This window comes from Doryrhamphus excisus, chromosome 1, assembly GCF_030265055.1.
Source record: "Doryrhamphus excisus isolate RoL2022-K1 chromosome 1, RoL_Dexc_1.0, whole genome shotgun sequence".
Taxonomy (NCBI): domain Eukaryota; kingdom Metazoa; phylum Chordata; class Actinopteri; order Syngnathiformes; family Syngnathidae; genus Doryrhamphus; species Doryrhamphus excisus.
In genome coordinates, this window is record NC_080466.1 from 15,342,001 (window position 1) to 15,353,805 (window position 11,805).

The window sequence follows — 11,805 nt, forward strand, 5'->3', positions numbered from 1 at the left end:
CACACACACACACAAGCAGTCTGACTCTGGGCCCCGCCCCCTTCTAGCGGGCGGAGGTATTTTTTTGATGACGTCACCAAGAAGCCACCAGAGGAAAAGTTGTGAAAAGTTTTTTGTGAGGTTCTAGTGAAGTTCTGCTGGACTTTTCTGCGACATGGCGGGAGTGGCATCCAGTCTGGCCAAGAAGCGGGCCATGGCGGCCGGCTTCGGAAGCAACCACAAGGCGGTTCCGTACCTGAACCAGAACTTCGCGGCTCTGCGGGCCCAGTGTGTGAGCAACGGACGCCTCTTCTGCGACCCGACCTTCCCCGCCGAACCCGAAGCCCTGGGCTTTAAGGAACTGGGTCGGAACTCGTACAAGACTCGCGGTGTGACCTGGAAGAGACCCACGGTACGTGATTCTCGGTCCGGATCGGATCGTTTTCGGTATGGGTGTGTCTGCTTGGGTGGGGTTCGTTTGTGTTTAAGAGTTGGAAAACACAAAGAAGACGGAAGTTGATTAAATAAAGAAGAAGAAAAAAAAACATCTCAATCAGTGCTGACTCGGGAAGAAGAGGCCAAAACATTAGGAACCCCTAGAATCTTGATGCCCCGCCTACACTGAAGACAACACCCTGCTGACGTCACAGAATCCAAATTTATTTATTTTTCTGTCCAATCAGGAGCTGGTGTCCTCACCTGAATTCATTGTGGGCGGAGCCACCAGGACGGACATCTGTCAGGGCGCGCTGGGTGAGTTCCCTCGTGTCCCACAGTCCCTGAACGCCTCGTGAAGTTTGTTTTAGTGAAGCATACTAACTACCATGTCTTCTTCACTCTGCTTTTATTTGTCAATATTTCATACACACGCCATGTTAGGCTTGTTTTGAAGTTTCGGAAGGTCATTGGGAAGCATAAAGGAATAATTGGGAATTGAGGCCTCAAACACACTAATCACAATAGAAGACAACGCAAGAAAGTAGAAAATAGTAGAAGACGGTGAAATGATACTAGAAGACAGTAGAAGAAGACAGGATACAACAAGAGAGGCTAGTACAAGACGATAGAAACAATAGAAGAAGATGACAGTACGTAGTTGTGCTCTTTAATCATCAAAGAGGAAAATGTGCTGCTGACCAATGAGGACACACCCTCACACACACACACAGCACACACAGGAAGAAGGATGAGTCAGAGCGTGACTCAGTTTTGTTTTCACATGTTGAACATTTTTGTGCCTCAAGCGTTGTTTTTTTTTAACTTGAGGTCTGTGCAGGAATGTTAGTCAGAGTGACACCTCCCTCCATCTTTATGTGATGAAAGCACGTGTTTTCTCTATGTACTGTAATCACCCTTAGGGCAGTGATTTTCAACAACTGTGCCGCGGCACACAAGTGTGCCGTGAGGAATTATTCAATATCCCTTTTTTTTAATAATATGTATTAATAATTTTCTGCAAATATTATGTCACTGTCGCGTGTCATTGGTGTAAAGACAGAGCAATGGCAGAGCAATGTAATATTCGGTTGAAAAACACTGCCTTAGGGGTATTATGTGTTGTGGGCTGCACGGCGGGGCGAGTGTTTAGTGTGCAGACCTCACAGCGAGGAGAGTTGAGAGTTCAATTCCACGTCTCTGTGTGGAGTTTGCATGTTCTCCCCGTGCATGAGTGGGTTTTCTCCGGGTACTCCGGTTTTCTGGTTTCCTCCCACATTCCAAAAACATGCTAGGTTAATTGGCCACTCCAAATTGTCCATAGGTATGAATGTGAGTGTGAATGGTTGTTTGTCTGTATGTGCCCTGTGATTGGCTGGCTCGCCCGAAGAATGGTTGTTTGTCAATATGTGCCCTGTGATTGGCTGGCTCGCCCGAAGAATGGTTGTTTGTCTATATGTGCCCCGTGATTGGCTGGCTCGCCCTAAGAATGGTTGTTTGTCTACGTATATGTGCCCTGTGATTGGCTGGCTCGCCTGAAGAATGGTTGTTTGTCTATATGTGCCCTGTGATTGGCTGGCTCGCCCAAAGAATGGTTGTTTGTCTATATGTGCCCTGTTGGGGTTGGGAAGGAAAAGGGGTGACGGACAGGAAGTGAGGCAGAAACCGCATGTTAGGTAGTTGTAGGCGTGGGTTATGGCCGGGAAAGTAGCCTTTGTTAGGAAGCTTGGTTCTTTTGACCTTAATAAATAAAAACGTCTGTAGTTCCGCCCGTCTGGTCTGGCGTTGGGCTGGTTTCTCACCTTCTTTCTCAAAGGGATTGGCACTAGCAACTTTCTTTGGCTCCATTGTAGGCTATTTTGCAGCCATACTAAATAAAAAATGCAGACTTGTGGTGGAACTGTTAGCAAAGAACTACAGCATTAGCGCTGGGTGACTTCCACACTTCCACAGTGGGACTGTGTATTAATAGCGACACAAGACTGAGTCACCGACGCGTGGGATTCCTTGTTTGAGCCCACGGGTCTGTGGATTGACGTAGCGCCAAACCGATGAGTTTTAGCCTGTCAATAATCGACGCTATTAACATTTTTTATGAATGATGTGGCATAAGGGATGAGTGGTCGTAATGGGTGATACTGACAGGTCACATGACTGTGCAGGTGACTGCTGGCTGTTGGCGGCCATCGCTTCGTTGACGCTGAACGAGTACGTGATGGCCCGAGTGGTTCCTTCGGACCAGGGCTTTGGCGACGACTATGCCGGCATCTTCCACTTCCAGGTGGGAGGAGATTCTACCGATGGTTCCCGCCGTTTCTACCGCTAAACGCAACCTTGTGTGTGTGTGTGTGTGTGAGAAGTTGTGGCAGTTCGGCGAGTGGGTGGACGTGGTGATCGACGACCGACTGCCAGTCAAAGACGGAGAGTTGCTATTTGTCCACTCGGCCGAGGGGCGGGAGTTCTGGAGCGCCCTGCTGGAGAAGGCCTACGCCAAGTAAGACACTTCGCATTAGCATTAGCATTAGCATCAGCATTAGCATTAGCATATTCACTGAGTGTGTGTGTGCAGAGTGAACGGTTGCTACGAGGCCTTGTCAGGGGGGTCCACCACCGAAGGCTTCGAGGACTTCACGGGGGGCATCGCCGAGAACTACGACCTGCAGCGACCTCCCGGTGACCTCTTCGAAATCGTCAGCAAAGCGTTGGAGGCGGGAGCGCTGCTGGGATGCTCCATCGACGTCAGTTTCATCGTGCACGTGTGTGCACGTCACGCGTGACCCTCACATGTGGCCGTTTTTCTCCACAGATCACCAGCGCCGCGGACTCGGAGGCGGTCACTCGCCAGAAGTTGGTCAAAGGCCACGCCTACTCTCTGACAGGCGCCGTAAAGGTCAGAGGTCGAATCCGGTGCTTGTGAGACGGCTGTTGACGTTTGTGTGACCTTGCAGGTCAACTACAGAGGTCGTCAAGAGAAGCTGGTGCGCATGAGGAACCCCTGGGGTCAAGTCGAGTGGACCGGCGCTTGGAGTGACGGGTATCAAACATTAGCATTAGCATTTAGCTCGTGGTAAATGAAAGCGTATGTTTATCTTCTTGCAGGTCGTCGGAGTGGGACTACGTGGAGGGGGCGTGTCCGCATGCCAACGCAGAGGATGGAGAGTTCTGGTAGGGTCGCTCTGCGCGCATGCTAACTGCCTGCTAACATGCTAACATGGATTGCGATGACCTTAATGGTGATGATTTGATTGACAGGATGTCCTACAAGGACTTCCTGCGTCACTACTCTCGCATTGAGGTGTGCACTTTGACCCCCGACACCATCTTGGACGACTCTGTGAAGCACTGGAGTGTCAACAAGTTCGACGGCTCGTGGCGTCGTGGCTCCACGGCCGGCGGCTGCAGGAACCACCCCTGTGAGCGGCCCCCGTTGGATTAGCTAATGTCAGTGCGGATTCGTGACCCCGTGTGGTTTGCCCCCGCAGACACCTTCTGGATGAACCCGCAGTTCGTCATCAAGTTGGACGAGGAGGACGACGACCCCGACGACGGCGAGGTGGGGTGCAGCTTCGTGGTAGGTCTGATCCAGAAGAACCGCAGGAAGCTCCGCAAGCAGGGAGAGGACATGCACACCATCGGATTCGCCATCTACGAGGTGGGATGAGCGTTTTTTTCCTGGAATGTCGAAAAACCTCAAAAGCTGATCTCTCGTCTTTTGTCTGGCAGGTTCCCAAACAGGTGGGATGTCACGTTCCAGGTAAACGGGGGTCGCTGACGCTCACTGGCTGTTTTCCCGCCTTAGTTCCACGGCCGGCAGCAGGTTCACCTGGACAAGAACTTCTTCGTGACGCACGCTCAGACCGCCAGATCCGAGACCTTCATCAACCTTCGAGAAGTCAGCTCGCGCTTCAAGCTGCCGCCCAGCGAGTACCTGGTGGTGCCGTCCACCTTTGAGCCGAACCTCAACGGCGACTTCTGCATCCGCGTCTTCTCGGAGAAACGCACCGAGACCGTGTAAGTAGTGACGAGTTTCTTAAACAGGAAGTGTATGATGCCGGCTAACTGCGTGGGTGTGTTCAGGCCGTTTGACGACCCGGTCAGCGCAGATCTTGATGACGTAAGTCATACACGACAACAGTAGCATTGATAAACCGTGCTATGCTAACTATGCTAAATATTCTGACAGGAACTGGTGACAGAGGAGGAAGTGGACGCCGGATTCCGAGGTCTCTTCGCCAAGCTAGCAGGCGACGTAAGTAGCGTACTTAGCACCGTGTCAACCACGTTAGCAACTAATGTTAACAAGTTTGTTCCAGGACATGGAGATCTCCGCGGGGGAGCTGAAGACCATCATGAACAAGATCGTCGCCAAGCGTGAGTCCTCCTTTTTATGCGTGAATCGACGCTAATATCGTTAGCTCAAGTGCCTACTGTATGTTACACTGGCAGGAAGTGACATCAAAACGAACGGTTTCAGCATGGAGACGTGTAGAGTCATGGTCAACCTCATGGATGTATCCTTCATTTGACCTTCACGGATCACAGCAGATCATACCAGCTCTTAGACTCGCTCCTTGACTCTGCGTCAGGACAGCGGGAACGGCAAGTTGGGCCTGGGCGAGTTCGCCACCTTGTGGAAGAAAGTTCAGCGCTATCTGGTAGGACATGTTCTTTGACCTCGGAACCCGCGTGTAGCCTCACGGATACGATGTTGTGTCTCGTAGTCCATCTACAAGAAGAACGACGTGGACAACTCGGGCACCATGAGCACGCCTGAAATGAGGGTGGCCTTTAAAGATGCAGGTCAGTGCAGGACAAATGTCAACTCAGTGCCGATACGAGTGACGCTGATATGCTAGCGTGCCGTTTGTGGACCTCGCCCTGCAGGTTTTACGCTCAACAACGCCATCTACCAGCTTTTAGTGGCTCGCTACGCCGAGCCCGACTTGACCATCGACTTCGATAACTTTGTGGGCTGTTTGATGCGGCTGGAGATCATGTTCCGTAAGATAGTCCATCCCACCATTACTATTCATCATGCTTTGTCCATCCATCCATCTTCTAGCATGGTAAGAAGGTATTTATTGTCATTTGTCAGGAATCTTCAAAAAGTACGACCCCAATGACAGCGGCTCCATCGAACTCAACTTCAACCAGGTTCAAAGTTCATTCCCCAGCATCATTCAAACTGTTTCTATTTTAAGACTTCATAATGTTTGTCGTCCTGCAGTGGTTGAACTTCTCCATGATCTGAGCGTCCGCCTGCCATCAACTACTTCCTGTTTGTCAGTCAGTGCCTTTGCTTTACATTTCAAATGATTGCAAGCAAAAACATTTAAATAAAACTTCATTCAAACTAGAGTTAGCGTGAGTGCTAGCATGTGGCCATCTTGGGCTGTACAACTTGAAGCGGGACTGTATCTCTATTGGTAAACTTTTGTACTTAACTGTTGACTTTTTTTGTCCATTTGGGGGGGTGTTGTATGAAACTGGCTAAACCAACCCACTTTGTGCGGTGGTTTATGGTTTTGTGCTAAATGCGCGTTTACATAAAAATGCCTGTTTGACGTCGTACAGTATTATTCTACTTCCGCAAAAAAATGTTTTAAATAAAACTTCATTCAAACTACAGTTAGCGTGAGTGCTAGCATGAAGCTATATTGGGCTATACAACCTGAAGCGGGACTGTATCTCTATTGGTAAACTTTTGTACTTAACTGTTTACTTTTTTGTCTTTGTGTGGTGGTTTTCGGCTTTGTGCTAAGTGTGCGTTCACAAAAAAATGCCTGCACGTCGTACCTTATTATTCTACTTCCGCTAAAAAAGCCCGGGCAGTGTATTTTACACAAGATGAGCAAATGCTAACAACAACACTGTCGCCGTGAAAGTAGTAAGGGACAGAATAATTCGGGAAAAAAACAGACTTCATTTTTTGAAATGTCGTTTTCAAATGCTGTATTTATTGTGACCAATAGATGGCAGTGTTTTATGGCGACCTTTTTAACACGTTTCTTCCATTTGATTGATGCCTCGGAGTGCTTATTCCTCCAGCAAAATCTAGTGTCTGGTACCTCGATAATATCAGTGAATGTTTTTTTTAAGATGACTTATTTAGTCAAATGTGAAATAATGTTTATTTCCATTTCAGCTGGCAATGATCCGATGTAGTTGTAAGCTATTTATGTGACGCCCTTACTTTGGTACCCAGCACAGGATGTGCTGTTATTTTGAAGGCCGGAAGTGTCTGTGTTTAGGTGGCGTGTTAGAAATGAGTGAAGAAACGAGCGACAAAAAATAACAGCACATCCTGTGGGGGGTACCAAAGTAAGGGCGTCACATAAATAGCTTACATAGTCAATCCCAGCAAACAACAGCTGTAATCAAACTCACTTGGTTAGCTAATATCCGACAAAACAACAATTAAGGAAAGTCTTGTTGCCAACGTCCCGACATCCCATGAGATCGGACACGCCCTTGACTTCAACATAACGTCACAGTTAGACTCCGTTAAAAGGGTTCATTTTTCCTGCGTTTCCCGTCCCTCCACTGGACCGAGCAGGACGGCCTGTGCCTCCAGTAGGGTGGTGTCGGTGGTTCCCCCCAGGAAGCGGGTGGTGAGCTCCAGGTCTTGCAGCCTGAGGCGGACTCTGCTTCCCCGTTGTAGCCTCTCTCCGTCCGCGGGTCGCCGACAAACGCAGTGGAACTTGGCTCCAAAGTCGATATAGAGGTCGTCCTGAACGACGTGGAAGATCCTCCCGACCACCAGCTTGTCTTTGGCTGGACCCATCTGGATCAGAGGGCTCCGACGGAGCAGCGCTGCGAAGCTGTCTTCGTGGTCCGCAGCCGAACTTCCGGTCTCGGTCCCTCGTAGGAGCTCCGACTGTGAGCTGAAGGCGGCCGCGAAGCCCGACTTGGGCTTGTCCTCGTCGGCCTGTTGGCTGTCGGAAGTGCCGGAGCAGAAATACCTCCTAAGCAGGCTGGAAGGGCCGAATCGAACACTCCGGACGCTTGGCGCCACCTTCCACAGAGCCGCCATCTTGGTGTTTCTTTTTCGTTGTTTTGCAACTAACTATGCACTGCTGTTGCTTTAGCGCCCCTACAGGCTTTTAGCGTCATTTGTTCCAACACTATCAGACCACAAAACCCACCTTTGTATCAAAGAACATTAAATATATTTATAAATGCATAAAGAGGGGTGAGAAGTAAAATAAAAAAAATGAATTACGTTTGAATGGAAGGTAACTTTTGTGTGCTTCGTGCTGGCGGAGGGATCTACTTTCAAGCTCCGTGGCATCGCTGCAGGGGGAGAAACTCCGCGTTGGTTAGGTCCTCGTCGTTCTCGGCCTGATTGTACAGTATGCGTGTGTGTATTTGAGAGTGTGTACTTTTTCTATCTCTAATAACTTTTTTTTCTATAATTAACAACATTTGAATACTATAACGTCCAGCGCCGCACAAAAATACACTGACCGGGAAAACACAACGTAGTCGTCCGGACTGAAGCTGCTGACGTTTCCCAGCCGACACCGCGGCATTCGACAGGCGACATGCCGGGAATGATGGATAAAGGTTCCGAATATTTAGGGAAAGCTCGCTCCAACGGTACTAAGAGTCCGTCCAACGCCTCTAATGGACATTTAACGGACGAGAGCGGCAGTGACGACGAACACGGTTGGTAGCCTCGAACAGCTAGCTAGCTACCTAGCATGCTAGCTAGCTACCGAGCTTCGAAGCGAAAATGCCGACAAAGTGTTTGTTTATTTTTTGTTCGCAGATGTTGGCATGCGAGTCGGAGCGGATTATCAGGCCAACATCCCGGACTTCGAGGCCGGTGAGCTGTTTTTTAAAATTCAGATTCTATATATTTGGTATGACCGTGGATGTGGTAGCCTCGGTCAGAGTTTGACGCTAAAGCGACTGCGCCGAATGGAACTCAAGTTAGAACCAAACCAGAACTCTACGGTGTAATTCTAACATTCTATCACATTCTCTTCGTTCAAATGAGTGTTAATAATAATTACATGTAATTAAAACGAGAATTGAAGTAAAATGTATCCTAATGTCTTCAATGAAACCTGAGAATGTTTGATTTATGCATAGGAAATGAAATGAAGTAGTACATGGAACTATAGTATCATACAGTACTATTTGTATACATGTAGAAATTACAGTCGCTACTAACACATGTAATTTATATTGTGTAGGCTCTAGCAAATATTCGGAGAAGGACAACGGTGGGATGTTGGTGTGGTCGCCCTATCATAACATCGATGACACCAAACGTGAGTGAAGTGAAGCTGACATTCACAGCGTCCTTGGCGTCATCCTAGTAACGTGTTTTTTTTCCCTCCGCAGTGGATGAATACATCGCGCTTGCTAAAGAGAAACATGGCTACAATGTGGAGCAGGTATTTTTTTTGATTGACAGTTGGACAAGCAAACAAAAGTGGCGTCAATGTTGTTTTAAAGCTATTTTTAGTGAAATATTTCAAACAGTGCCCTAAGAGAGTGTGTGTGTGTGTGTGTGTATGTAGGCCCTCGGGATGCTCTTCTGGCACAAACACAACATCGAGAAATCTTTGGCCGACCTTCCCAATTTCACGCCCTTTCCTGACGAGTGGACGGTGGAGGACAAAGTTCTCTTCGAACAAGCTTTCAGTTTCCACGGGAAGAGTTTTCACCGCATCCAACAAATGGTATCGAAACTTTTATCGAAAACGCCTCTAAGCCCCGCCTCCTTCTTTTCGCCTTGTTGTTGATTGAATATTTTTCAGCTACCAGATAAGTCCATCTCCAGTTTGGTCAAGTATTACTACTCATGGAAGAAGACCAGATCCAGAACCAGTCTGATGGACCGACAAGCTCGGAAACTCGCCAGCAGGAGCAACCAAGGGGACAGGTAAGCCCCGCCCACATACATCACATGATATCCCGCCACATGGTCGACGACATGTCATGGTGATGATGTTGTTGCCACAGCGATGAGGAAATGGAAGAGCCAAACGCCATGGAAACAAACGACAGCGACTATGATCCCAACAAAGAAACCAAGAAAGAGGTATGTGAATGCACCGGTTGCCACGGCGACCGTTCTTTTTGCTCAGGACGATTTTTGTTCCTGTCGACAGAACCAGACAGAACCGTCCACGCCGGCGTCAAAGTTGGCTTTGGGTCGGCGGGAGCATCAAACGCTGCAGCACCGCCACCATCAGCGGTCCCGTTGCCGCCCCCCTAAAGGCATGTACCTGACCCAGGACGACGTGGTGGCGGTGTCCTGTAGCGCCGCCGCCGCCAACACACTCTTACGCCAGCTTGACATGGAGCTGGTGTCCCTCAAGAGGCAGGTAGGATGTGATGCTGATGGAAGGAAAGTCGGGAATAATACATCCGTATCCCGGTTTTTGTTATTTGTACGTTCCGGAAATTCAAACGGAACCCGAAATGTATTGTACTAGAATAAGAATCATACAATAACAGAGATATGACTATAAATGGAAAATAACCGTGTTAGCTGACAAACATTAGCACAGCTGCTAACCACACATTAGCACACGTCACCAAAGAGCAGAATGTGCTTTTTTTTCCCTTCAGGTCCAGAACGCCAAACAGATGAACAGCGGGCTGAAGCACGTCTTGGAACCCGGAATAAGCGACTTCCGACTCCCTGAGGTGCGTGAAGAACGAAAGAGGACAGGAAGAAACGTTGGCAAAGCGTTAGTGTGGATACAACTTAACGCTGAACGCTTTATTCTTTTATTAATAATTTGTAGCAAATGTTATCGTTAGCGTTTTTCCGTGTTTCAGTGCGGTCAGAAGGTGAACGCTCGCTGGACGACGGATGAGCAGCTCCTTGCCGTTCAAGGTGAAATAATATGCTAATGCTAACGAACATCAAATGCGTTATGTTTGGAGCGTAACCCTGCTGGTTGACCCTATTGGCTCTCATCACGCCATCATCACTTGATGCCCTCCAGGAGTCAGGAAGTACGGCAAAGACTTCCAGGCCATCGCAGACGTCATCGGCAACAAGACGATCGGACAGGTGAAGAACTTTTTCGTCAACTACCGGCGGCGTTTCAATTTGGAGGAGGTGCTTCAGGAGTGGGAGGCGGAGCAGGGAACGCCGGCTCCTAACGGGGATGGCGCCACCTCGGGGGAGGAGGGAAAGAACATGTCTGCCACGCCTTCCGGGAAGAGCACCGACGAGGAGGATGAAGAGGTTTTCTTTTACATCTTGTTCCGCTTGAAAAATGCTGAGTCATAGTAATATAATATTCATAATAACATATAATAACCAGGATGAATAAATCAAACATGAACGTCTTTGAGCTCATTTAGGCTCCGCCCTCTTATTCTTCTTCAAGGCTCAGGCCACCTCAGGCGCATCGCCCGTCGCCGCCGGCTCGTCTTCATCTCAGACGGCCGTCGCATCAAGCCCCGCCTCCTCCCTTCACCAGCCCCCACCTCTCCTGCGCCCCTCCCTGCCGGCCACTCCCTCCCTGCATCGCCAACCGCCCCCGCTCCAGCAGCAGGCCCGCTTCCTGCAGCCGCGGCCCGCCCTGCAGCAGCCCCCGCCTCTCATCCGTCCCTCCAACCCCCCGCCGCCGCGTCTCAACCCCCGCCCTTCCGTTCCCGCAACCCTCGGCGGTAGCGCGGGGGGTGCGGGTGCAAGCGGCGCCCAACAGCCCTCCGGTGTGGCGGTCAACCAATCGGACTCGTCGTCCTCCATCCACTAGCCAACAAGAAGCAAAGATGCATTCAGGTGAGAGTGGGGAATTTGGACGTTGGCCACCTATCAGAGGAACGTAACGCCATGTTGGCGGAGTCGAGATAGTGGCACGGGGCCGTGCAACAGAAATGTACATACATGTACAGTAACGGGAGACCGGAAACGCGGTCGTTTACACGGCTGACTTGCGTGCAGACAGCCTGGGTTCGAGTCCCACCCTGGGGTAGGCGCCGACTAAGCGGCACAAAAGAAAGTTATTTTCCTTTTTATTTTCTTTGTCACTTGCTAATACATAAGTCATATATATATATTGATCATTTACATGCTAATCATACTTTTGTTAATCCAACATTGACATGCTCGTTAAGTAAGTTTGTTATTAAATTAAAATAAATGGATCATTTATGTGCCAGTCAAGGCTTCACTCACCCAACAAGAACCCGAATGACAGATGTGATTCCAAATGATCTAGTCTGTATGTATTATAACCACGTATCAGCGTCTTATTGACATTCTATATATCATTGCGTGTGATCAACCCATTAAAAGTATCACTGATTTGAAAGTGGGATTCGTCTTTCAATGATTTGCTTGATAACTTTATATAAAACGCTACACTTAAACGTAAATATGCTTGTAAAAGCATCCTTTCAAACTAAGTTACT

At 48.9% G+C, this 11,805-nt stretch overlaps 3 protein-coding genes across 3 annotated transcripts; 2 read left to right on the forward strand and 1 right to left on the reverse strand.

The window, feature by feature from the left end:
* Positions 1 to 52: 52 nt before the first annotated feature.
* Positions 53 to 5,858, forward strand: LOC131127957 (calpain-2 catalytic subunit-like). The gene is made up of 21 exons (XM_058070420.1): positions 53 to 391; positions 663 to 732; positions 2,577 to 2,695; positions 2,775 to 2,908; positions 2,984 to 3,152; positions 3,221 to 3,304; positions 3,363 to 3,448; positions 3,514 to 3,579; positions 3,667 to 3,827; positions 3,897 to 4,066; positions 4,138 to 4,149; positions 4,214 to 4,425; positions 4,492 to 4,528; positions 4,598 to 4,663; positions 4,728 to 4,785; positions 4,861 to 4,925; positions 5,001 to 5,069; positions 5,136 to 5,214; positions 5,299 to 5,415; positions 5,510 to 5,568; positions 5,642 to 5,858. Exons 1-21 carry the CDS (start codon positions 155 to 157, stop codon positions 5,663 to 5,665), a joined length of 2,094 nt encoding a protein of 697 aa, XP_057926403.1. The 5' UTR covers positions 53 to 154; the 3' UTR covers positions 5,666 to 5,858.
* Positions 5,859 to 6,333: 475 nt separating this feature from the next.
* mrps28 (mitochondrial ribosomal protein S28) lies at positions 6,334 to 8,027 on the reverse strand. Its single transcript, XM_058072235.1, has one exon. The coding sequence runs from the start codon at positions 7,445 to 7,447 to the stop codon at positions 6,929 to 6,931; it is 519 nt and encodes a 172-aa protein (XP_057928218.1). The 5' UTR covers positions 7,448 to 8,027; the 3' UTR covers positions 6,334 to 6,928.
* On the forward strand, positions 7,663 to 11,672 carry rcor3 (REST corepressor 3). The gene is made up of 13 exons (XM_058071917.1): positions 7,663 to 7,774; positions 7,860 to 8,082; positions 8,186 to 8,242; positions 8,616 to 8,693; positions 8,767 to 8,819; positions 8,946 to 9,107; positions 9,186 to 9,310; positions 9,391 to 9,469; positions 9,540 to 9,755; positions 10,003 to 10,080; positions 10,216 to 10,273; positions 10,386 to 10,630; positions 10,776 to 11,672. The coding sequence occupies exons 2-13, from the start codon at positions 7,959 to 7,961 to the stop codon at positions 11,145 to 11,147; spliced, it is 1,647 nt and encodes a 548-aa protein (XP_057927900.1). The 5' UTR covers positions 7,663 to 7,774; positions 7,860 to 7,958; the 3' UTR covers positions 11,148 to 11,672.
* The last annotated feature ends 133 nt before the right edge of the window (positions 11,673 to 11,805 follow it).

Bases quoted from the DNA above. Each gene is read 5' to 3' on its own strand.
- LOC131127957 (XM_058070420.1), top strand. From the start codon at position 155: ATGGCGGGAGTGGCATCCAGTCTGGCCAAGAAGCGGGCCATGGCGGCC. The intron at 3,305-3,362 runs GTCAGAGGTCGA...GTGACCTTGCAG, and splicing joins CTCTGACAGGCGCCGTAAAG to GTCAACTACAGAGGTCGTCA. The intron at 5,215-5,298 runs GTCAGTGCAGGA...CTCGCCCTGCAG, and splicing joins GGTGGCCTTTAAAGATGCAG to GTTTTACGCTCAACAACGCC.
- mrps28 (XM_058072235.1), bottom strand. From the start codon at position 7,447: ATGGCGGCTCTGTGGAAGGTGGCGCCAAGCGTCCGGAGTGTTCGATTC.
- rcor3 (XM_058071917.1), top strand. From the start codon at position 7,959: ATGCCGGGAATGATGGATAAAGGTTCCGAATATTTAGGGAAAGCTCGC. The intron at 9,108-9,185 runs GTATCGAAACTT...AATATTTTTCAG, and splicing joins TTCACCGCATCCAACAAATG to CTACCAGATAAGTCCATCTC. The intron at 9,311-9,390 runs GTAAGCCCCGCC...TTGTTGCCACAG, and splicing joins AGGAGCAACCAAGGGGACAG to CGATGAGGAAATGGAAGAGC.